The sequence below is a fragment of the Mytilus edulis genome, chromosome 12 (assembly GCF_963676685.1).
Source record: "Mytilus edulis chromosome 12, xbMytEdul2.2, whole genome shotgun sequence".
In the NCBI taxonomy this organism is placed as follows: domain Eukaryota; kingdom Metazoa; phylum Mollusca; class Bivalvia; order Mytilida; family Mytilidae; genus Mytilus; species Mytilus edulis.
The window spans coordinates 33108355-33135397 of record NC_092355.1 but is presented as its reverse complement, the minus strand read 5'-3'; the positions used below and the strand labels follow the sequence as shown (position 1 = coordinate 33135397).

At 33.5% G+C, this 27043-nt stretch overlaps 2 protein-coding genes across 7 annotated transcripts in view; one reads left to right on the top strand and one right to left on the bottom strand.

Annotated features, from left to right (window-relative positions):
* The first annotated feature begins 2600 nt into the window (after window positions 1-2600).
* On the top strand, window positions 2601-7494 carry LOC139498297 (integrase/recombinase xerD homolog). Its single transcript, XM_071286664.1, has one exon. It carries the CDS (start codon window positions 5813-5815, stop codon window positions 6713-6715), a length of 903 nt encoding a protein of 300 aa, XP_071142765.1. The 5' UTR covers window positions 2601-5812; the 3' UTR covers window positions 6716-7494.
* A 3167-nt stretch (window positions 7495-10661) lies between these two features.
* Window positions 10662-27043, bottom strand: part of LOC139498296 (echinoidin-like) — a 36833-nt gene continuing 20451 nt past the window's right edge. For 3 of the 6 annotated variants that reach the window (XM_071286658.1, XM_071286657.1, XM_071286660.1), the window contains exons 2-8: window positions 25795-25870; window positions 24212-24340; window positions 20503-20664; window positions 18846-18925; window positions 17544-17655; window positions 12193-12427; window positions 10662-10746 (exon numbers count right to left, since the gene is read on the bottom strand). In XM_071286658.1, coding sequence (XP_071142759.1) covers window position 10746; window positions 12193-12427; window positions 17544-17655; window positions 18846-18925; window positions 20503-20664; window positions 24212-24340; window positions 25795-25861 — 786 coding nt within the window. In that variant the 5' untranslated portion in view covers window positions 25862-25870 and the 3' untranslated portion in view covers window positions 10662-10745. Of the gene's footprint in view, window positions 10747-12192; window positions 12428-17543; window positions 17656-18845; window positions 18926-20502; window positions 20665-24211; window positions 24341-25794; window positions 25871-26377; window positions 26434-27043 lie in introns of those variants that run through there. The other 3 variants (XM_071286661.1, XM_071286662.1, XM_071286663.1) reach the window with 3 other exon arrangements.

Below are 27043 nucleotides of genomic sequence, written 5' to 3'. Positions count from 1 at the left end.
GTTGCTTTCCATTTCAGATCGTAGAAGATCTATTTCTAATTTCAAAGATTATCACCAAGCAGAGCGAAGATAACAAAAAACGAAGACATGTTTTATTACACTACTTGAATTTACGCATTGTTTCTCTTTTATTTCAATTGCTCATGACGTACTATAGATGCAATATCAATTAATAAAATAGTTACACATACAATAACATATAGTTTTGTATTGGAATAGAATATTTTGTGTGATTTTTACATTTCATTGACACTTCAGAACAACGTTTTAAAATGCATGTACGACTGGTTCCCATTTCTAGTCATTGAATATGTCGCCTATATATCTATGTTACAATAACAATTCCGTTGTCGTTTGTTGGTAACGTCGATAAACAACATCAGCTGATCGTATCATGGCTCGCATATGGAACAGAGGATGGTTTATCAAAAAGGATAATTGTATGCGTTCTTTAAAAACAAAGAATATAAATAGCTTCAGCCTGGAAGTTCATGCTTATAACGTAGTCTCAAATGATTCTCAAAATATAAGTTTTTATGAGTTGGACGTTTGAGAATCGGTGTCCGTTCACAGTAACCTTTCTTTAGACGAAACCTATATATAAGAGTAAGAATAAGAAAAAATTTAAAGTTTGAGTTATATCCCTTCTTACGTGGCTTTTTTAAATTTGCATTTTTATTTATTTTATACAATATTTTATTTTTCAAAGTGCATATAATACAATTATACAATAGAAATACAGTGATTCTGACACAAGAAGAAATTATATAAATCTGTCTCCCTTGTACCTTAACAAGATAACAGTATTGGGAATGTAGTGTAAAGCAACATTTACAATTTAATCACTAGTAGCAATTTACATTACATATAAAGAAAGAGAGAGAGAGATGGTATGAATACCAATGAGACAACTACCTACCAAAGCTCAATTGAAGTGGATGTAAAAAAAAATTAAAGACAACCGTACGGTTTTTAACAATGACAAAAACCCATACCGTGTAGTCGGCTATAAAGGGCCCGACATGTAAAATATGAAAAAAAAATCAACAGAGATTTTTACACACAAAGAAGATAATTCAGATCTAAAACAGCAAACAAGCTTAACCACGACTTCAGGTGCCGTCACAAATAATTTTGGAGCATATCAATAATTGCATTATGCAATACATATTTGGGAAATTTGCTGTAAGTGGCTGATAATCAACGAATTAGGATAGCGGTTTCTGTTGCATTGTGTCACAATTTTGATAGGCTAAGATTGACGATTTAGAAGTTGACATTATTTTTTATAGACATTAGTCAGACTTGTACTGAAACCGGTGATTTACTAAATTCAGGGGTGTAGCTGCCGTTCGGCACTTTAGGAACGTGCCTACACGTAATATTTTTCACAATTTCTTTTTGTTAAAAAAAATTAATAAACATGTTATCTGTAGAAGAAAGCCGGTGAATTTGTCAAAACTCTTTAATTATTGAATGTCATGTGTACACTAGTCTGTCGTCCTCAGTAAATGGAATGTTGGATAGAATTGAATGTTTTTACGAGTTTACCTTATATAGAAAATATAAACTAACTTTGGTTCAGATCTTTTCACTTCTATCAACAAAAACTTGAATGAACCTCAACTTAGACACATGAGTTTTTTAATTAGTTGTTGTTAGTTTTCAACTAGCTTTCCACTTTGTCTTCACCCGATTTGCCAATGTTGGTCGTCCATTTGGCTGTACAGGATGTATAAATACGCAGTCACGTCTGGTCAGAAAGGGGATATTAAATCCGATTTTAGAGAGTTTGTAGTTGGTCCACTGAAAGGCAAAATTTCTGTTCCTATCTAATGCATGGCATTTTTTAAATTTCCAGACCTTCGTCCTGGACGACACCTATAACAGGACCTAGCTGCAAGTTGTATTTATTGTAAAAAGAAAAATATTTCAACGGTCCTGAAGTTGCATTAATATTTGCAATCTGATGTAGGATAACGTAGTCAGAGATCAATACATGTATTTTAATTAGATTGAAATATTTGACACTGGATGTAAAAAAATCAATCAATCGACTGGCTTCCTCTCAAATCTGCGTGTAATGTTTCAAAATTCCTGAGCAGGTGGGGATTTTACGGTAGAGGAAATAAAGAAAAACGAATTTCTTGAAATTTGTTAGGCATCGACTATGTCTGTATCAACCTTCACCCAAGCCATACAAACACATAGTATGTGTCTGTGTTGTTAGGGTGAAAGTTTAAAATTCAAACGATTGGTGGTTGATGTCTTGCCAAAAGGATAGTTCTATTATATAGTAGTATCAGTGTTTACGAGCCTATTTTTTTAATGAAGGATCGTCAATATGTACTATTAATTAAGTTAAACGTATGTATCAATCAGAACGGAATAGATATGATAAATATATTGATTTAAGTTATGTACACCGGTATGTAAACATTACCACGTGTATTTGTTTATTAATATACACGTGTTTGCAAGTATATGATAGGTTAAATGTTTTTCATTGGTCGAGTTAGAACTGACCATAATATTTGAATAAGGTCATTTGAAATATTCCGTGCTATACTTTTGGCGGTTTTGTAAATTAAAAATATTGTCATTCGAGGTTCGCTTTTGGTGCAGTAAAGTTGTAAGCTTGTGCTTAACCTGAGTATGTATGAGAATAGAGAAGGAAGTCCAATGTCCGAAGGTGAGACTGAGCATTCACACATTTCAAACGGTAAATCACAAAGTAGCAACCACATAGTAGAAGAGCGCCGTGATTTAGCTGATACTTTTGAACTTTTTAAAGTGTATTTTGACAATAAGCTAGTAGATCTTAAATCAGATTTGGTCCGTGAACAGGACGTAATTTTAAAAAGTTAAAAGAAAAGGTTTCCCTTAAATTCAAGCACGAGGGCAACAAAATACAATACAAATTTAACGAGGAAACTATTACCGAGTTAAACAAGGTTTATAGCTTTGTTCCCCGTTCCGAAACCAAGGTTTCACGTATCATCATAGACCTCATAGATAAGGTTAAGGGCAGAAACAAACTGATACGTATAGCATATACTTCAGCCGGTGGTTGGGCTACTGTCATGGAGTATGAAGCAAATGTTATCGCTTCAGACTCTGAAGATGAAAAGAAAATCCGCCAGGCGGAATCCATAGCAATGCGTTCGACTAAAGACAAATCCCGTCGCCAAAATCCCTACAAGACAACTTCTAGACCGGCTCCCGTTGAAACTGCTCCTAATCCTTATTATTCCAATCAGTATCAGCGTCAAAAACCGCCGCTCTTTCGAGCTGGCAGTGGGCGGCGTGAGCCGTCCCAGCACGATATGTGCCATGCCTGTAAGCAATTTGGCTCTGGAGGAAGAACTGTCCACTTGTCAAACGCAACCAGTTCAACTTCAACAATACTCAACAAAACAATTAACAATGAACAGTTAGTTAATGATAAGTTTTTATATTTATTTTTAGAATTTGATAGTAATTATTGTTTAAATCATGATATTGAGATTTTGCTTAGACAAGTATTTTTTTTGAAAATTTCAAATCTAACACGGGTATTTTCTCTGGTGTAAAGGGAAGGTTAGCTAAAAGTATTCAGTACTGGGAGCATATTGGTGCTAATTCTTTTATTTTAGACACACTGAAAAATTGTTATATTATTCCATTTATTGATACTCCTTCGAGCATGTACATGAAAAATAACAAATCTGCTCTTAAGAATGATGAATTTGTTAGCAAATCTGTAAATGAACTTGTTCTTTCAGGTTGCGTCATTGAGGTCCCATTTCAACCTTACATTGTCAATCCGCTCAGTGTAGTTACTCAAAAGTATGGGAAAAGGCGTCTAATTTTAGATTTGAGCACTTTGAATTTATCGGTGAAAAAGGAAAAGATTAAATTTGAAGATTGGAAAATAGCTGTGCAAAACTTTCAGAAAAAGGATTATCTGTATAAATTTTATTTGAAATCTGGTTATTTTCATTTGGATATATGTCCACAGCAGCACACGTATCTAGGTTTTTCGTGGGAAGGTAAATTTTATTGCTTCACTGTTTTAGAATTTGGTCTTTCAACGGGTCCTTACATATTTACAAAGTGTCTCAGACCATTGGTCAAGTATTGGAGAAAAAATGGTATAAAAATAGTTTTATATCTTGATGATGGATTTGGTATGAATAACGAAAATAATGAATGTATCAAAGATGCTGAATTCGTGAAACAATCACTTTTGAGTGCGGATTTTCTTCTGAACGAAGAAAAAACAGTTTTTACTCCTGTACAGATTGAAGTTGGAGTGGTTGGGAATCATTTAATTTCACTTGATGCATTCCTCAAAGGAGAATTGACGAATTATTACAATCTATTCATAATGTTTTCAGAGAAATTCCATATATTTCTGCCAGAAGTTTAGCCCAGGTAACGGGTAGAATTATAAGTATGTCTCCTGTGATCGGAAATATTACTAAAATAATGACTAGATATTGCTATATGTCTATTGAAAGTAGAATGTCATGGGATAGTTTTTTAGTTTTAGATCGTAAAAGTTTTGTGATATCAGAATTAAAGTTCTGGCTTCATAACATTGCGAATGTAAATTTTAAAACATTAAATCAATATAGTCAGTCGCATGTTATGGTATATTCTGCTGCTAGCAGCATAGCTGCCGGAGCATGTACAGTAGAGTTGGAAAGTAAAAATTTTCACACTATGTGGAAATCCACTGAAATGTTAGAGAGTTCCACGTGGAGGGAATTAAAGGTCATATAATTGGCGTTGATGTCTTATCAACATGCATTTGCTGGAAAATCCTTAAAATGGCTAACTGATAATCAAAATTGTGTCAAAATTGTTCAAGCAGGAAGCATGAAAGAAAAACTGCAAGATATAGCAATTTCCATTTTTTCTATTTGTTTACAAAAGGGAATCTCCATTAACATGCAATGGATTCCGAGAGGCGAAAATTCGAAAGCTGATTATATCAGTAAAATCATTGATTATGAAGACTGGGGTGTTTCAAACGTTTTCTATACTTGTATTAACGACCTTTATGTTCCTTATACAGTCGATCGTTTTGCTAGTTCTCGTAACACAAAATTAGAAAGATTTAACTCTTTATTCTGGAATGTTAATACAGAAGCTGTAGACTGTTTTACTCAGAATTGGTCTGGTGAAAACAATTGGATCGTACCACCTATTTACTTAGTGTTGAGAGCTATAAAACATGTTATTGCTTGTAAAGCTAGAGGTACTTTAATTGTACCAAAATGGATATCTGCGACCTATTGGCCTTTCATTTTTTGATAAAAATATGAATTACAGAGATTATATATGAATTTAAAAATACAAGTGGTATTTTTGTCAGTGGTTATAATAGAAATTCCATTTTTGGCACTGAACCTTTTATTGCTCCAGTATTGGCAGTAAAATTAGATGCGACAAGGATAACAAGGCCCTAGTGCATTAATATGTATTGTAGCTGGTGAGGTTAAAGAGGCGAGGCCCTAGTACAGGAATGTGTATTGTAGCTGGCGAGGTTAAAGTGACGAGGCCCTAGTACACGAATGTGTATTGTAGCTGGCGAGGTTAAAGTAACGAGGCCCTAGTACGCGAATGTGTATGGTAGCAGGCACGGTAGTTGTTGATAATGCCCTAGTGTGTATATACATTGTAGAAAGCATGGTTGTATTCAACACGGCACTAATGTATAAAGCATTGTAGCTGGCATGGTCAAATAAATATTGGACAAGGTCCTGTTATTTTTACAGTGGCATGGTTCACTTGTATATAAATTTTAATACTTTGACATTTTATAATGTTTGTTTCACGATTGCACATTTTTCAGATATTTTTTCGAGTTGGTAGATGGAAACAGAATTCAGATATTTCGGATGAACTTTCTACATTGAAAGCTAGATTACCAGAGTACTGCTTGAGCTCACGTTCTCTGAACACTCGTAACAAGTACCAGTATGCTTTTAATGCTTTCTGTAAGTGGACTCAAATACATAATATTACTCCATTACCTTCATCTGATCATACAGTTTCTCTATATTTGATTCACATTTCACAGAATGCAAAATCGGCTAGCAAGATAAATGAAGTAATATACGCCATTAGCTGGGCACATAAACTGGCTGGATTTAATAATCCTTGTACCTCTGAATTAGTAACCTTTGTTAACGAAGGAGCACAGAGAAAATTGGGACATTTTATCACTAAAAAAGATCCTATTACACCAGACATTTTGCGAAAGATTGTTCCTACTTATGGTCATCTTAATAGTAATCTGAAAGACTTAAGAACTGTTTGTATCTGTTTATTAGGCTATGCAGGTCTTTTAAGGTTTTCAGAACTAGCTAATTTGAGAGGTATCGATATAACGATTTATTCTACACATGCAAATTTATATTTGGCGAAGAGTAAAACTGACATTTACAGAGAAGAGAGGGATTTGGTTATTTCTAAAACTAATCTTGTAACTTGTCCTGTCTCTATGCTAGAACGATATCTCAAATTAGCTAGTATTACATCAAATTCTGGTGAATTTATTTTTAGATCTGTTAATTTTTGTAAGTCTGATAATTCTTATAAACTTAGAAGTAGAGGTCCGTTGTCGTACACGAGAGCTCGGGAAATACTACTTTCAAGTTTACAGAGTATAGGCTTAGATAGTAAAACATTTGGATTGCATAGTCTCCGTTCAGGAGGGGCATAGGCTGCTGCAGCGGCTGGTGTAGAGGACAGATTGTTCAAAAAGCATGGTCGGTGGAAAAGTGACACAGCCAAAGACGGATATGTTAAAGAGTCTTTGAAGGTTAGACTTTCTGTAACAAATCATATTAAAATTTAATTATGTATTTTTTCTTTTATATTTTCTTTACCCTTTCTTTATTTTTCGAAGCTTTGCTGCACACTGTCAGGCGAGCTGATCCCATACTAAGGTATTGGGTTTATTTTGTAAACAATTTTATATGTTCGCTTGAAGTTATGAATTAGATCATAAATATATTTATTAAAGTTATGTACACCGGTATGTAAACATTACCACGTGTATTTGTTTATAAATTTACACGTGTTTGAAAGTATATAATAGGTTAAATGTTTTTCATTTTTCGAGTTATAACTGACCATAATATTTGAATAAGGTCATTTCAAATATTCCGTGCTATACTTTTGGCGGTTTTGTAAATTAAAGATATTGTCACTCGAGGTTCGCTTTTAGTGCAGTAAAGTTTCCCACCCTCCCTCCGGACTTAATGTATTTTATTTGTGTTATTTTTTATTAATGTGAATGATAATGTGTGTAAGAATAGAATCTTTATTTGATTCATAACATGTATTTGCGTACATAATGAAAATTGTTTTTATTTTTGTAGATTGGTTTTTGTGTTTGTTACCTCCAGCGGCCTATGCAGACAGTAATTAACACTGATGAACATTATTACATTGCATTTGTCTTTAATAAAATTAAAGCTTTGCTGCACACTGTCAGGCGAGCTGATCCCATACTAAGGTGTTGAGTTTATTTGTAAATAATTGATGTTCGCTTGAAGTTATGAATTAGAACATAATACCAAACAGGGTGTACGTCTTAATTAAAGGGATACGATGATCTACGCTGGGCAATGCATATAGTAATTATTTTTTATATAACGGATTGTACTACGTTATTTAATTCACCAATCAGATGTTATGGTACATTATTCATAATTCTTCGAACTTTTCATCATGTTTACTATAATTATCATGATTAAATAACCAATCATTTTAATATTTTTGTACATAAAATTTTGCAGCTAAGACGCATAAGCGGATCCCAGACCCCCTGCCTATAGTTTACTGAATACCTAGCTACGCCCCTGTTTAACTCTGTAAAAATACAAATACAAATAATTTTATTAACTAATCGCAGTGCCCATACTAGAGCAGAATAATTACAAATTAATACATGTCTTCTGATTATTTATGTTGTTGATCTGCTGTCTCATTACTAGATTACCTCCACCTTTCCACGGTTGTCTCGTAATGTTTTTGGCTCGATTGTTGATAAAAGAGACTTGAACATTTTATACAGATTGTTGCTTATCCGCCATACACGCGACATTTAGGAGTTGAAGCAAACACCAGTATACATTAGAATTAAATTGTCTTGGCAGGGTGACATTTCTTCCTTGTTGACTGTTACCTTATGAGATAGCATCTCAATAATTCTGCTATACGCGTTTCGGTCTAGAAAAAGCAGGGTATATTCATATCACATCAACATGTTCTCGTCCTGAATAGGCATTTAATTTGCCGCTGGACGTTAAACGTCCATTAACCAACATCTTCTATTCATGCTGACAACAAGGACCTGTGTTGTCCTCCTTCGAACAGATAATATACCGCAACACGTTAGTGTACTTTTGTGTTTTTGTGTGTGGGGAATGTATATTAGTACCCGTCCGGATGCAACCTTTGTATTCGTTAGAAGAATTTACATTTGTATCCATCTGTTGATTTGAGCTTTTAAAGTGGATTTTTATAGTTTGTTCATGTGTTGTCCTGATACACCACTGTCCCAGGTTGGGGAGGGTTGGCGCCTTCAAACGAGTTTAACCCCCTCCACATTCTGTATTTGCCTGTCCCAGTTGTTGTCGTTAGTTGCTGTGTTACATTTTTGTCTTTTGTTCATTATTTTGAACATAAATTAGGCTGTAAGTTTTCTCGTTTGAAATGTTTTGAATTTGTATTTTTTGGCCCTTCAAAGCTGACTACTGTATCGGGTTTGCTCATTATTAAACGCCGTACGGTGGCCTATGGTTGGTCATTGTAGTCTCTTGTGGAGAGTTCTCACTGGCAATCATACCACATCTTCTTTCCTTTCATTGCGAAGGTGTGATGAATGGAACATCATAAATACAAAATAAATGCATCTGTTTATTAAGGATTTTCAGACCATCTCAAAATGCAACATGAACATTTAATACAGATCTATTTCGAATTTTTGAGCGATTTTATGGACTTATGACAAGTAGTCGGGAAATGCTTATAAGTTCTATATTTCTTTCAGTTCGTTTTGTTTCTAGTCAAACTTTACCTCACATGACCTGAAAGATTATTTGAGCTTTAGCCATCATTTGGCGTCCGTCATCAGTCCGTCCGACCTTCTGTCAACAGAAGGATCTTTAAAAAAAAACAGAACTAATTAAAACCAAACATGGCCGCATCAATGGTGCTAAGGCGTTCATATAAGTCTTCTTGTTTGGTATAATATGGTTGATTCCATTTCTTGTCTGAGCTGTTTGAATTCAAACTATGTTCAGTTTCATAAAAACCTTGATTGAGCACGATTTCCGGAAGTCAGAAGCCTGTTATTCAGTGGTTGTCGTTTGTTCGAAGAAACGCGCATCTGGCGTAAATATAAAATTTTAGTCCTTGCATCTATGATGAGTTTATTTGCAACCACCGGGTCGATGCCAGTGCTGGTGAAGATTTATTTCCTCGAGGGTATCACCAGCCCAGTAGTAAGCACTTCTGTGTTGACTTGAGTTATTCATATGTTCATAATTATAAATTAACTTTAAAGATTAAGTCATCATCGTTCAACTCAAACATACCAGCCAATTATTACTACTTACATGTAAGAAAATAAATACTTTACATTTTACATTCATCAGGAATGATTCAACCCAAAACAGTTGAAAACCTAGTATGCACAACCTGTGTAAAGCCCAATTGTGACGTTTTTGTGTGGTTGCATCGTCTAAAGTCCAAACAAAATATATAGATAAGTTATAAAAAGAATATGTTTAACAACTTTTCGTCACGACTGTATGCCTTACAACAAAATGAAAATTCGCAATCGATTCATCACATGTTCCTTAATGTTATGTATAAAGCGGATCGAAAAAAACAAAGAGATGGTGTTCAAAGGAGAAGCTTGTTATCTTAAATCAACCTTCTCGTCATAAATTTGAAGCCTAATAGTTTGTTTACTTTTGTTTGGATATTTTGATATCAAGACTATAACATACGTACAAATCTAAAACCCATCGTTTTTTTTTTCTTCATACTAGTATATATGTTGCATCGCAAAGAGTGAGCACTGAATTGCCAGCCCTGCAAATTAGTCAGAAATGTTTTTCTAGTTGCACTGTGAAAACGGTTAAGTTTTATTGAATTTTGTGGCAATAGACCTTTCGTAGTATCTGAGTGTTTTTTTCAATGAGCATATAGGTTGACGAAAGAACCAATAAGATTTAAACATAATGTGTTGAGATTTTACAACGTGGTTTGATGGCAGCAAAGTAACAAGTTTTGTATTTTAGCCGTGTTTTTCTTTCTTTAAGTTTTTCAATCATCTCTTAAGGGTCACACTTATATCGGTTTCGATGAAAAAAAAGCAACAGCAGATCTTTACCTTAAATTAAATGGCATCAACAGATTCGGAAGTAAGCAACAATAAAAACCCTCAGGAAATCGTATAACTCCAGATAGAACAAGGCATGGTGCGTTGATAGGAAGTATGTCTCCGATACTGCAAATATCAGTGTCGTTTAAATCGACACTCAATTGGGCATAGAACACTATTCAGTTAGTATTTGTTGAATTGATTTAGTATTTAAAGATATTAGACCCTAATATATATTGATGGTCAGTAGACAAACAAATATACAACATTAACTTTGCTAATTATTTTATTGAATCTTATCAGAATGTCACATTACACTGCCTTGCTCTGAAATGGATGATTGCTACTGTTATCTACAAAAGATTAAACATAAGCTTATACTAGATCACACCCGTGATATCGCGGTCTGTGACTGAGTTAAAGTATATAACTGTGCGTAAGCCTTATTTTAGTACTGGTATTGTCATCTGATAAAGTCATGCCGATTATAAAATACACAGTTTTCTCTGCTTTCAAAACTTTTCTGTTTGAACCCGTTGACCTGGAACTTATTATTTATTGGTAATATCAATTATTCGGAAAACAAAAGGTCCTGGAATGGAACAACATTGTCATATATTAGTTATAGATAAAGTTGAATTCTTTGATTCGCTGTTCATGTTCGCTAACAAACTGAAACTGTACCTATACACCCTATTTTAAGCCCAGATTTTCAGTATTCGTATTGTCATCTTAGAAAGTCTTACTAATTAAATTACTACAATAGGGAACAATTTGACAATGATTGAATTTAGAAGTGTCCATCCTGTGATTATGACACGTGTATATAGCAAACTATCCTAAATACACCGTTTAGTGGTGCGCCTGTCAGATGCGGAACAGATAAAGTAATAGGTAACAGGTGAAAATATCATTGGTATCGGTATCGGATTCGACCCGGATCTTGTTAATTATTGCCTATATTAATTATGTGGAAAACAAAAGGGTCTAGAGTGTTATAATTTTTAATCTACACCATTGTCCTGTATTAGCTATGTATAAAGTTGAATTCTTTGATTTGTCGTTTTTACCCAATGACGGCTGACAAATTTGACCTCGTTTTTCTAGTATTATAGATGTAAAAACTTATATCTAATAATATATCTTTACGTAATGAGTGAATACGTAAATATCAAATCAATATAATATTGATTGACATGCAATTATGTTTTCACTTATTTATGTAATAGTAAAAGAGAAAGCCCAAACAGATACTGGCCATTTTGAGCATTGAGATAAAAATAAGAACGGGATACAATATTTCAAAAAAAAAATTCATCATCATGCTACCAATTTGTTGTCTGAAAAATTTAAGTTCAATATTTGTTCTTATTCTAAGGTGTTGACAATCCAACATATGTAGACCTTCTATCACACATGTGTTTGCTTTATCATGATCTTTATCAACTATTTCTTTGAATTTACGTTCGTTGTTTGTTGTTTCCTATATAAGATTTCGCAGCAACGTTTATTAAGGTATCCTGATTTCAGAGAGGCAGTGAAGTCAAAATTTTTGTTAAAAGTCTATTCCTTTCCACAAACGTTTCAATGTAAATAGTTTGTATTAATTATTTGCTCACTAATCAACGGAAAATAAGTAGTGTTTAAAATGAAATATTAATATTATGTTTAGGAATATGTGTTAGTATTTAAACATTTAGTATGTGCTTTAATACAAATGACAGAACACTTTTGATAATTTTGATTAAATGGATGTAAGAAATGTCATATTTTGTATAGGATTATGTATAAAAACTGACCAAATTTCACAAACTGCTTGGCAGTCAGGAAACGTGCATGTCTCATCAAACCATTGGAATGATGCAGACGGATATAATGAAGCACAGTCCACATCAAATGTATCTCCTTGAATGTTAACATTATCTGGTTGCCTGGGCGTTCCTTGAAACCAATCAGTGTATGTTACTGGCTGTCCCGAAATCCACTCAAATGTGTCTTCAGTCTTTATGTCTGTTAGACCTAGCCACCAATGATCTAAACATATGATAACCATTAGTCGACATTGATTCACTGCCTTAGTGATAATACAAATCGCAAGAACATCAATATCACACAAAACATACTTTATGTAAATGGACAGGATAATTCTTATGAAAAAAGATGATGTATAAATTATGACAGTCACTCGTAAATTAGTTCAAAGCATTGAGTCACGTTTTTGACTCGACAACCTCAAATTGTTCATCAGTCTCCATGTCAGCTAAACATTCGTTATAGGTTAGAACTTTAACATCTCACACTAACATGCTACATTATTAGTAATAATATCGGTGTATCACAATCTACAAATTGATACGATTCTGACAGCAACATTGCAATGGACACACTTTGTATACATAGAAATCGACTTATCCATTCATCATATGGTGGTGATGGTAGTGCATCACAGGGTAATGTTATGCGTCTAGTGAATGGGACTGTCCTATGGATGGCTTATGCCGCTGGCTAGCAAAAGCTTTTTGCGAAAAGAAAGCCGAGTGAGTAAGTCTTTCCTGTCAGTGCATAGCCTCTGCATTATCAAGACTTCAGCAGTAGCCTCCCCACGGTAGCTGATTGCATAAATTATACGAACCTGTTGGGGATCTCGGAGCAGCAGCAAGGGCCCCAGAAATGCAATGTGCAGGATCAATTGTATGTGGACTTGCCCTATCACTCATTAACCTTGCCCCAACTATGGGTGAAATTATCGGCCAGGAGAGGGTCTAAGCCATGTTACATCAATTTCTCTAAGAGAAATCAACGGACAGATCAGACTCGTAAGCCAAGGAGGGCAATTATCTACTTGAAGAAAAACCATTAACAAATAACCCTGGTCCATCAGGTTGGAGGTTGAGCTAGGGAGTATTCTCCCGTACTCATAAAACAACAACTGCTTACGGAAACATGGATTACAAAAAAATACCTCGTCTCCTAACATCAGAATACCAGCAAAATTCTGCGCATATGAATGGGACCAGTGTAAGCCAACAGAACGCTATTCATATGCAAAGTATCCTGAATGCGAGAACCAAACTTAAATTGGGCCGTTCGATTGTCCGTACGATGTATGAGACGGTAAAAAAAGCCCAAGTGTTAAGAGAAATGGAGGAAAACAATCTACAAATTCTAAGTATAAGTAAATGTAGTTGGACGGGGTTAGGAAACAACTTGACAAATACAGGTGATACAATCATAAACTCTGGTAGAAAGACGACAAACACCAGGCAGGAGTTAAATAAAGGCAACAGTAGTATACCGCTGTTCAAAACTCATAAATCCATGGACAAAAAACTAAATCGGGGAGTTAAAATGATCCTCAACAAATCAGCTTCTTAATCACTCGTTGCGTATAAAAGGTTATCAAAGGTACCAGGATTATAATTTAATACGCCAGACGCGCGTTTCGTCTACCTCATAAAGACTCATCAGTGACGCTCAGATCAAAATAGTTATAAAAGCCAAACAAGTACAGAGTTGAGGAGCATTAAGAACCAAAAATCCCAAAAAGTTGTGGCACCTGTCGTGTTGCTTAGGTGATAACAAAAACGGTAAATAGTCAAATTTGGTACGTCACCTTCATGAAAGGGAAGTTGATTGTAGTTACGACGTAAGGAAAATATCCGATATCATTTGTGAAACGGTTATTCCTATCATAAGCTATCAGCAGAACTATTTAAATCAGATCCAGCCTTTACAGAAAACATTCTTCGCACACCATTCAAAAAGATTTGGTAAAGTATCAACATACCTAAAAACTGGTAAGAAGGTAACATCATTAGCCTGGTTAAAAAAAGCAATCTCACAAACTGCAATAACTGGAGAGAAATCACCTTACTACCAATCCAAAGTAAAATGTTCACCAACATACTAATAGACAGAATCAAAAAAAATATTGACAACAAACTCAGAAAAGAACAGGCAGGCTTTAGAAAAGAAAACAGTTGTTGCCACCACATATTTGAGTTACGAAACATCATCGAACTGAGCTCAGAAAGTCAGATACAACTGATAATTAACTTTATAGACTTTAACATCATTCACAAAGAAAGCTAAAGATGCTATGGATTATCAGCAAGATAGTACAACTTATCAAAATGTTCTATACAGAATTCAGATGTACTGTGGGAACCTCATCAGACATTGGTTTTCTAGTAAAATCCGAAGTTAGACAAGGCTGTGTTATGTCTTCCCTTCTATTGATAACAGTTGTCGATTGGGTAATGAATTCTACCCTTAGCAGTAACAACACCGGTGGACTCTTTTTAACTACCTAGCATATCTGGACTATAGAGATGAGCTAGCCTTATTGTAACATCTAGACACACACATATAAGACAAAACCACTAAGTTACAAAAGAATGCAAGTATGATTGGATTGAATATCAACATCAAGAAATAATAAGTCATGCATCGTAACACCTCGGAACCTCCTGTAATAGATTTAAGTGGGACACTCTTAGATTGCACTTCATCATTCACCTAATTCGGAAGCATAGTAACATCTGAAGGAGGGGCAGACAAAGAAATCACAGCCAGAATAGAAAAAGCAAAAACAGCACTTTTAAAACTAAGACACATCTTGAAGTCCAGCAAAATCAGTAAGAACACCAAACATAAACTATATAACAGTTGTGTACTAGCAGTGCTACTATATATAGGGCAAAATGCTGGAGAATGACAGTAACAGACACCAATAAGCTCTCCCGTTTTCACAACGGTTGACTTAGAAAGATATCAAGGACATTAAGGCAGCGTAAGATCACCAACAAAGATTTCCATGAAACAGCAGGATCCAACAAGACTGAGACTGTATGGAGATGGCTTGGCCATGTTCTTAGAACACCAGTGACCAGAGGCGCCCTGTGATGGACACCTGGGGAAAAAAGAAAGAAAGGACGCCCTTAAAAACTTGGAGATGAACGGTTGAAGCTGAAATTAAAGAAGAATATGGAATCAGCTGGGGTGAAATAGAAAAAAGTAAGCACAGTTCAGAGATGCGTGGAAAGATCTTATCCTTGATCTATGTGCCTCCAGGTATTATAAGGACTAGGTAGGTAACTTAATAAATACTTCTGATATGACAAGAGAAATAATGCATATTATAGAATTTGTAAGGCATATAATTCACGACACGCACTGTTAGATAAAAAGACAAAATGACACATAAATAAACAATTATAGGTTACCGTACGGCATTCAACAATAAGCCAATACCGCATAGTCAGAAATTTCAATATTAACTAATTGAATCCAGAGAACTAGCGGCCATATTTATGTACCACATATTAACGAATATGTTGCAATAATACGACATTCACTGAAAATTATTCTTAGCGCTGTAAGCAAGCTAAATCCAGACCAAACTCCAGCTGCTGCATTTGACCAACCCCTTTTCAAAGTAGCCACACTAATGTAATATAACTGGCCTCATATGTATAGTAAGGAAAACATAATGTGCGGTGGCCTACACACAATAATGGCTGCTTTCGACGCTCTCGATAGATAGTTAGCTTGAAGATAGTGAATTAACTACTGATTTATTAAATGCATAGATTACATCACCAGACACAGCTGTAATTTTTATAATATAATATATTATATTAAAGCTCTGTCAAAGATAATCCCTTGGCGCTTTTCTTTAAAACACACTATAACTGTTCACGATTGCTGCAAATTCATTTGCGTGATATGCTTCATTTAACCAAAAACGAATGCAGAAACCTACAGTGAATTCCTTGGCGGCAACTGTGTTGTAAACAGGAAAATTGTTTACTTTTTCTAAGGTCATTTCCTGTAACTGTCAAAAATAAGAACTGACCAAAGACGCCGTTTTGAGTTAAATCGGCCATTTTAATTTCATAGTTAATGTCACATGTTAAATTAAATAATGATATGTTTTTTATTACGTGATTGTATTGAAATAAATGATTCATTACTTTTTAGATAATTCCATACTATACTTTAACAAACATCAAATGTTGATGTGTTAAACGGCATCATTTTGAATATAGCCGCCATTTTGAAAATATAATCTATGTACCAAGGTAATAATAATACATTGTAGGACTTTGTCGATATCAAATGATCAGTTTTACAGATTTGATCAATTTGTATTACACAATGATGGTGTATATATACTAATATTGCCAAATTCAGACATTTTGACGCACCATTTTGAATTTTGACGCCATTTTAATGATTTCTGTATGATAAAGTTTAAAAAAATAATAATTGACATATCTTAATTGTATTTCCTTAAGTTTGTGACATCTTTTGGACTCATTAAATATGGAAGACTTCCGTCAAGTGAATATTGTTATACTTTTGTCGGTCATTTTTTAAATTGGCAGCCATATTTGATTTTTTTTCGTGGCTCCGTATCTGAATTTTGTCTGTATCCCTTTAACTTTATCTATGCCAAGTTTCCTGTTTTTACCATAAAGTGATCAATTACTCTGATATCCGCTGGACTAGAAACAGCAAATATTATACATGTTATTGATATTCATGTGAATCTTATGTAACATTTAAACACGAATAATAGGAATTTTTCAGGTCTTTTATTGATTTAAAACTCTTGATGCTGTGTCAATAGCTTTATCAAACGTTTGACATGAGTTTTAAACCAAAATGATTCATGTAATTTTCACGTGAGATTTTCATAATTTAACATTAGATTAACATCATGATACTAGCATGAACTGATTTCACGTGAGTTTCATGTATTAGTTCGTTTAGGTTGTGTGTTTTCGAATGAATTGTGCATACTGGTATCATCGATCTTTCTCAGTGAATACAAATATTTTACCTTTAGTTATAGTTTAGTAACACTGAAGTTCAACAAAATAATCAAAATATCAATGCAACACACACAGACACGAATTCTTAGATTATAACTGCCATTAAATGCTGGGTTGAACCTGCTTTTGCGGGTAAACCCGTTATAAAGCGCATGTAACATTATTTATGCTTAATGCAATAACACACCAATATATAATTAACACTTGTGTTCTTAACCTTAAAAATATTTTAAATTCTGAAAAAAAGCAACCAATGAAAAGTGATTATATAAAACGGAACTTTTGATCTCGTACCGCTCTAAAATACTTACCAGGAGCAGCTTGTCCTGTCGTTTGTATCAATGTAGCTACATATTTTAAAAAATCATTTTCCTCCTTAGTTTCAATTGTTGTCAGACTTCCGTTTTGACTTTCACAATAAGCCTACAATAGACAATTTTCAGCTCAGCACACAGTTCTTTACAGTTGTTTACATATATTTATGTAGTTCTTCTTCAATTTATCCCTTTCTAAACCCAATGTATAAACAAATAACCAATATGTGGTTCGTTTGATCTCAGTTTTCATTGTTAAAATCCAAAAACAATGTCGAATTTTCCTTTTTCCTATGAATTATTTTTATTGCGACGGCATACAAAAAGGCGACCATGCCTGATGACGTCACATAGAAAGAACACATTTTTTTTTGCAGATCATTTCGGAAAAGGAATACGTTTGCTTGCCTATAGTTGGAAAATCATCAAAGAAACAGATTACACCATTAAATAAAGTGTGATACGATATTTATCTTCTTTTGATGATTAAATCTTAAATATTTAAAACTGGAGGCTCGCCGAGAAACATTTAAGTTCAACATATAAAAAACGACAGTACAACACACAGAGAAACGAAAATATGAAAACAGTTTCCATTTTCCTGACTTAGTAAGGGTCATTTTAAGGAAAACGTGATGGGTTGAACATATCAATCAAATGGAGAACAACTGTCAAATTTCTGACTTGGTACTTGCATTTTCTTATTTAGAAAATGGCGGATTTGACCTAGTATTATAGCTAGCCAAATATAACACTTGTATGACAGTTGCATCTAATTCCATTACATTGTCAAAATTTCAAAATTAGGGGCAGAGCAGTTACCATTGTATTAACACCTTAGTCACTATAAAACCTATAAAATCACACATTACAAAGAAGCACAAACAGATATAGGAAGATGTGATATGAGTGCCAATAAGACATCTCTCCATCAAAGTAACAATTCATAAAAGTAAACCATTATAGTTCAAGGTATGCCCTTCATAACCGTGCCTTTAATCACATATAACAGCAATCTATAAAGAGCCACAAAATATACTAGTTTAAAACGGCTAAAATAACGCTCTAATCTATATAAAAAAGAGAAATCAGAAACACGTATGAACTATATGAATAGACAACAACTGAACATCAGATTTCTGACTTAGTTCACAAGAAAAAAATTACGAGGAAAAGGTATAAACCCTACCTGGAAATTTAGTCTGACTGTTATTAAAAGGACACACAATCTCTAACAATATATTAGTATAATGCCCAATAACAACCATTGCAGTTATGTAGCATAAAAACAAATAATACCTTTGCTCTTTCCCAGGTAAATTTTCCACAGTTGAATTTGTATGTTGATCCACCAAAGTTAACGACAGTCTCTGGACATGCTAAAAAATCAAAATGGCAAAGATCATTAATCTTATTTTGGCTTGAGCATATTGAATTCGGTCTAATTTACTAGTTTTAACAAAATATGAGCAATGAAAACCATTATTTGGCAACATGTTTTTGTATATGACGCCATGAAATGTAAAAAGATATAAAAACCTCAAATATTTAAGCAGTGTCAAATATTTTACAGACTCGCATGCTGATGATGATTTGTTCAATGAAGATATCATTATAGTTTAGAACATGTTTGACATGCCAATAACTAATAAATTTAATACAACAGCTTTTGTTTGCGTTAGTGAACTAGGTACTTTCAAAGATAGTTAGGTGATAGCACAATATAGTTTAATATGTGAAGGTTCATAGCTTCACAATACATTTGATATAATGCCGTCGCGTACGGTGTTGTCGATATGTTTGGTAACGGTAATTTTTCGTCTTTTTTACGCATTATATTATTACGTCTTACTTTCTTCCCATTTAGTGCAGCTGCATTATACAGCATGGTTTATATGTGCGGTTTGCTACGTATAGAACCGAAATGCAGAGGCAGCGCGTTTGTCTTAAAAGAGGGACGAAATATGCGAGAGGGACAGTCAGACAAATGGATCAAAAATAAACTGACAACACCTGGCTAAAAAAAAAGACAAACAGACAAACAAATTGAATAATACAAATGACACAAAATAGAAAACTAAATAAAAAGCAACGAGTGTTGTCTTTACGTGCAGTTAAATAAAAACAGAAAAATAGCCTTCATTTTAATGTAGTATTTAAATAAAGCAAATAGATTTTTTTTCTTTTGTTTGTAACAGGACGTTTCGTCCTCGAAGGTACAACCAGCCCAGTAGTTAGCACTTCGGTGTTGAAATGCATATCAATGTGATGGTCATTTTGATAAATTTCCTGTTAAACAAAACTTTGAATTTTTCGAAAAACTAAGGATTTTTAATTACTTTCTTGTCGACAAAACATTATCTTTTTTGAAAAACTAAGGATTTTCTGATCTCAGTAATAAATTCCCAAAGCCGTGTTTGGCAAAACTGTTTGGAATTATGGTTCTTCAATTTTTCTCAACTTCGTACTTGTTTGACTTCATAAATATTTAGATCTGAGAGTCACTGATGAGTCTTGTGTAGACAAAACGCGCATCTGGCGTTTTAAATTATTTAAGGTGTTTCTTGTCCACACACGTTAAATCAGTTGTATAATGGATCATTCTAGTAACCAAATTAAAAAAATATATTCTAATGCATATTATATTTCTACGTTTGTACGTGTGGGGTTCATGTTGTTTATTCTTAAGTTTTCTATGTTGTGTCATGTGTACTAATGCTTGTCTGTTTGTCTTTCTCATTTTAGCCATGGCGTTGTCAGTTTATTTTCGATTGATGAGTTTGACTGTCCCTTTGGTATTTTTCGTCCCTCTTTGATTATGCATACTTTGAGATATGCATTTATATAGTTATCAGTTTTGAAACATCTAACACATGCGATAAAGGCGATCTGGACAGCAACACACGTAGTAATACAAAACCGTGGGCGATGTCAATATGTTAATAAAAGTCCGTACCAAAGCATATTGGAATGTATCCACTCAATCCATTATGTTCGCAAGCAAGTGATTTGCTTCCTAGGAGCTTATACCCATTATCGCAAGAAAAAGTTACACTAGAACCAGCTCCTTTTCCCTGTATCACAGCTTTCCCGTTCTTAATCTGTATATCCTCACATACTGCAATATATATCTTATAGTCAAATTATATATTTATTATGAAAAAGAAAGAAAACGTTCATGCCGTCTTCTCTGTTATTGTTAAACGTATAAAGGGATACATTCTCCATGTGAAAAAAAGCTAGTATTCATGTATGCAGTAATTCTCTTCCAAGTGCAAGACGATACGTACTCCATGTAAAGGCGTTACAGTAATGTTGCTACATAGATATAAAAATAAAATATTGGGATGCAGATATTTTGTCTGTTGTCGTAAAGTTGGTTGTTTTAAGTGAAACAAAATTGATGAATTTTGTATAAAAAAAGGGCGACTGCGAAATAATAAGTAAAAGCTTTGTGTCTCATACGTTTTTCGTCAACTCATGTTTCTTTGGTTAAATGTCTTATATTCCTGACATTCCTTTAAGTTATTAGTTGCCATGCATAAACACATAGTCGAAGATGAACAGTAACGAAACAGGTACTTCAGAAGTTGAAGTTGAGCAGCAAAGTCAAAAAAAAATCCAGATACTTAAAAAGTTGCAGATGAACAGTGAAAGAACGATACAGGTGCTAATACTTAAGAAGTTGGAGATAAACAGTAAATTTACGAATCAGGTTTGAGATGACTAGTTAGTTATAAAAATGTAATAGGAACTTAAGATTTTTTTTTCTTGGATTTTCGATGTTTCAACGCCACCTCTTAGAACCGCTTTAAGGTCTTTTGTTCGTTGCAGATAGTTTGTTTTGGCAGATGAAGCCAGATTGCCCTGAGACAACCACCGACCTTTGATAAGAAAACTAACTATCCTAGTCAATTAAGATGTACGTCGAGTGTACCCGGACGAACGGGGTCAGAACTCACAACCTACATTTCGTACCAACGGTTACTGCAACGGTTGCTTGAAAGCATAATCGAGTGCACACAATATTGTTTATTATGAATACAAGAAGTAACCACAAGAAATTAGTACCAAATTACAGTCAAAAATTCTCAAAATAGTTCTGTATATGATTCATAAAACATACGTTGATATTAAGTCTATACATCAATTATTCCAAAAGGTTAAATGACGGATCCCAGTTCGTACTACGGTTTGTACGGTAGCAAATTGTGATACCTCTAATAGGGAAGAGATCATGGAAATAATGTTTGTCTATTTATTTGTTTTAATAATAATTAAGATATGACTTTCAGATATATATTGCAGTTCAATGTGAGGATTTACAGATTGATAACGGGAAAGTCATTCTAAATGGTATATGAGTTGGTTCTACTGCAACTTTTTCCTGCGAACTAAAAATGGGTATCGTCTTCTAGGAAAAACAGTACTTACTTGCTCACAAAACGGATGGAGTGAATAAGTTATCAAAATACACGTCACAAACGTTGATGCATTAGAATTAACTATCCATCACCAACCTCGAATGTACATGTATTACTTAACTGTTCACCTCTAACTCCTTTAGTACATAGGGGTCTTAGTGGTTTAGTGATCAAAGTAGTAACTACTATAAAAATTCATAGACAAAAATAAGCTACAACATGTTAACTACAAAACAAAATTAAACCTATATAAATTGTGTTCGTAATAACTTTATATCAATATAAAATGATTTAGTTTTGTATTGAATGGTAGGTTTTTAGAAAACATGAACAAATTAAATTTATTTTGCAAAATGAATTGACCTCAATAAAAAAAAAACATAATGATAAAATAAATGTAAAGCCAATTATATGTGAAGTTTGCCCGTCCGTACAAGGGCTGCTTAGCCAGTCAAGGATGTTTAAATCTTCCATTTGTTGTGAAGTTTGCTTATCTTACAATTTTTATCTTTTATGAAAGTAATGGTTATAACCCTTAAGTTATTGCCATTTAATTACAGTGTTTATACTTTCGTGGTGTGCGGCAAAAAAATGCAAGAGAAAAAGAAAAAATATTGACAAAAATTTTAGTCATGAAAGATATTGTGGAATTTAGAGCCTATAGGTACTTTCAACTTCTATAACCTGATAGCAAAGATATAATTTGTCTTTAAGCAAGTATGCATATAACCCCCGAGCTATAACTGATATCGTAGTAACTTGACATCCTTCCTTTTTTGGAAAATTTACCTGTATCCTCGGACAAGAAGTTTAAAAACAAACTTCTTAAATGACTTTGCTATATAAATTTTAGAAACAGTTCATATATCTTTTTCGGAGTAAGCCGTGAAAAAGAAGAAAGCCTATAGTTGAAGTATGTTTCGTAAGATCGTATTCATGAAACAAATAAACCTGAACAAATTACCTAGAAACATTTACCAACCGATGAAAATGATCCATAATTTTGTGTACAGAAATCAGTTGTAACAGGTGCAAAAGACGCAACATAGTATTTCCCGTAGAACAATGCAAAGAGTTAAAAGAGGCATATAGCATTAGTGCAAAAATAGCGTCAAATTATTGTCGTAATCAGTGAAAAAATATGCTGGGATGAAAGAAGTCTGTCTAGCATTGCTGTACGATCAAATGATTTATGGATGGATATTGGTTAACATTATCCCTCGCAGATTATAACTACTGTATAAACTACTTGCAAGCTCTTGATGTACACACATTTACCAATATTGATGTAAAAACAATATATAGCGATATAATGATAAACGAAAAGGATGAAATCGATCATATTGTAATGATAGATATTTCGACTCAAGAAATGGTTTTCGTTAGTGTCATAAAATTCATATTCATTCTTAAAGTAATATAATCAACAACTTTTTTTTCTAATGATTACATCCGCCCCGAAAAGGTCAGAGACAAAATATGAAGAAAAAGATAGATTGGTATTTTTACCACGTGTGTTGCGTTAAAGGAAAAATGTCTATGTAACTTTCAACACAATTTTGCCATTTTAACGCATACAATTTATAACGACACCAGTTTAAATTATTAATAAATAATTTCTAAATATTCCAAATTCTATTTAAGTATTAGAAAACATTCTCTATTCTAAGTTTTGTTTCTAGATATACACAAAACAAAGTAAAAGCCAAACAAACAGAAACGCAAATCTATATTTAGAATCTAAAGGTGGAGGCAACTCAGTTCAAGTAAGGACTGTTTGATTCATTCTTTTGTGCTCATAATAAATATTCTCGTTTAAAATCACGAATAAATTGTTCTAGAAGCATTGAAATCGTAATTATATATATAAAAAAAGCTTTTTATCGCTGAAATGCAATTCGATTTCTTTCTTTAATTTTACCATGATGAAAACAATAATCTCATGCATTAAATAATATATCCAAAACAGCACAAACGGTTGTGTTACGTACCAACCGTACCTGATACGTAGCAAATTGGGAAACCTCTATCGAACTTACGAAGGTATAATTTTAATTTCACAACTTGGATAAATGCAAAATAAATTTGATGAAAACCAAAAAAAAAAAAAAAAAAAAGACAGAAAATCAATGAATTACAGGCTCCGAACTTGGGACAGGCACATTCTAGATAGTATGTTAAGTAGATATTTTCCAATCAAACCATTTCAACTGGAAGATAGTAATTATAATGCATACTTACAAACACAACACGATCTTTTACCACAGCATTTGCCTTTCTCTGTCCATCCTGGGCCAAACATGTTAGAACAACTTAAATGTGTGTTCTTTCCGCATCTTCCATTTGACGCCTCACATCGACGAGTGAGTCCTTAATAAAAGAACAATATTAAACATGTTTCTCGAAAAACTTTTTTAAATTTTTTTCTAAGCAAATACAATGTAATTTATATACAAATATTTTGATAACTATTCTAATCCGTATGACTTTTTTCTTTCGAATTTAAATGTATGCAACACGAAATGACACGGTGTGACATAAAATAATCGGTAAGAGGCAAATTCTATGACCTCATAAAAGTAAAATGACAAAGAAACGAACTTCAAAGATAATTTTAAACAGAAATTCCCTTAGCAAGCTGCAAATTCAAAAGCTCAAACACATCAAACGAATGGATAACAACTGTCATATTCACGACTTGGTACAGGCATTTTATAATGTTTAAAATGATGGATCAAACTTGGTTTCAAATCTAGCATAACTTCTCATTGTATGATAGTCGTATACATTTCCATTATTATAAGATCTTTGTCTATAAATTACTTTGTATTTGCTTTGACAAAAGATTATATGCATGTATTCATTGATTGAAAATTACACCAACTTAGTTTACATTGACCCGAACTTCATGATTATGTTTTATATGATTTATGTCGTATAACAATAGACTTACAATAATATAGTGGTTATTGTGATGTATTGTGACCCTAATTTACAATTAAGTCAGTTGTATATGTAAGCCTCAAATCTATGTCCGGCCTCAAATGTATGTTCTTTCCCAAATCTATGTCCTTTATTTGCTCAAATCTATGTCCTGTATTGTCTCACATATATACTCTTCGTTTACTTAAATCTACGACTAAATTTGTCTCAAATCTATGTCCTTTCATCGACGTGAAACATAACAAAACGTTATTAAATATATGACGTCACTACATAAAAGGAATGATGGCGGAGTAGGACACTATTCCAAATGAAGGATACATTATATCTAATAAGCGCAAAAAAATGTATTTGAAAGGATCCAATTCCATAGGCGTTTTTGACGGATATGACTTACATTGTACTGATTGGGAAGGCCACAAAAGAACTTCAAAATTTGGGAGTAAACAAAATTTGTTGAGGAATGGAAAGTGCCGTTTTCTGACAGAATGGTAAAAAGTTTTTGTCGCTTTACTCTTATGATCAATGATCTAAATGTATATAAAGGAAATCTCAAGACTTAAATAACAATCATAGGAAATGTTTGGACAACGAACAATTATTCCGAACTTATTAGACGGGCATAAATTTGCGCATTGCGAAACAAACTTGAAAAAAAGATTTCAAACATAATAAAATGCAGATTTAAGACTTTATCTTTTTAATGGACACATATTTGCGAATGGCGTCACGATTGAAAATCGGATACAGATTTGAGACCGAATCATTTTAATGGATATAGATAATCGATTGACGTCACGATGAGGCATATATTTGAGAAACGGACACAGATTTGAGGCCTTACGCAGATCTGAGGTTTACATATATAAAATGATACTTACTACTTCCTGCGTTCGATACATGGTATACGGAGAGGGCAAACATAATCATGTACCAACAATTCGACATGGTTTGATGCTGAAACATTTACATTGGTCTTATTACATAAGTTACAAATTTTAAAATGAACGTATACTATAAAGAAAATAGGAAGATATACTATAAAGTCAATAAGACAACTCTCCACAAGAAACCAAATAGAGACACATAAATTAGCACGGATTCAACAACGAGTAAAACCCATATTGTAATCATACCGTCATTGATACAAGACCTCAAAATTACATATTTTATACAAATATGATATATAGCAACAAACGACAACCACTGAATTCCAGGCTTCTCACTTCGGACAGGCACATACATAATAGGGCGGGGTTAAACATTATAACGAGCGCCAACCCTCTCACTACCCTGGGATAGTGGTGTGACAGTACAACCTATGAACAAACTATATTAATCAGTTGAAATGGGCAGAACGCAAGTCAAGCAAGTAACAAAACACAGACTGGACGTGGTATGGTACTTATACATCACCACATGAAACAAAAAATGCATTACGTACATACTAGTATCTGAACGTACTCACAGTCTCTGACAGCTAGTCCTATGTAATCGTTATTGCAATAAAATTATACTTTCTTTTTTTTAATTTAACTCAAAAAAGGTATAGGTAGATGTTGTACGTTAGTCACGCATTACATCATTGTTAAACATGTGTTGCATATCATACAACGTTCAATTAATTATGCAGAATCAATAATGACTATTCTAGACAAGGTGGTTTTGCTAGTAATTTACATTGTAGCCAATTATAAATTCATAAATAAATAACGATGTCTAGAATGTGCAATGTGTTGTAAGCTTGATTTCACAAAGGAAGGGCTTCCAAAATATTTTTCAGCAAGCTGGACATCACGATTTCAATCCTTCAAGACTAAGTGGTAAAGGCAATTGTTGTTATCAGTTGACCATCATATAACTAATGATTGTTATTAAGAAACGATATTAAACTTTAATTTAATATACATTTGGTGTTCTAACGTAAAATGTTAAATTAACAGTGCATCATTCAAGCCTTAGATTCTATATTTATGCAAAATGATATTGTGGAAAATATTTTCAAAAGCGCATTTTTCTAATACTGGATGTTCAATTGACAATGGTAAAAACAGGACCAGAAATAATACGTGAAATCTGTGTACGTTTACAAAGCACGATTGAGTGTAAATAGCTCAATCCAAGTCATTT

Bases quoted from the DNA above. Each gene is read 5' to 3' on its own strand.
- LOC139498297 (XM_071286664.1), top strand. From the start codon at position 5,813: ATGTTTGTTTCACGATTGCACATTTTTCAGATATTTTTTCGAGTTGGT.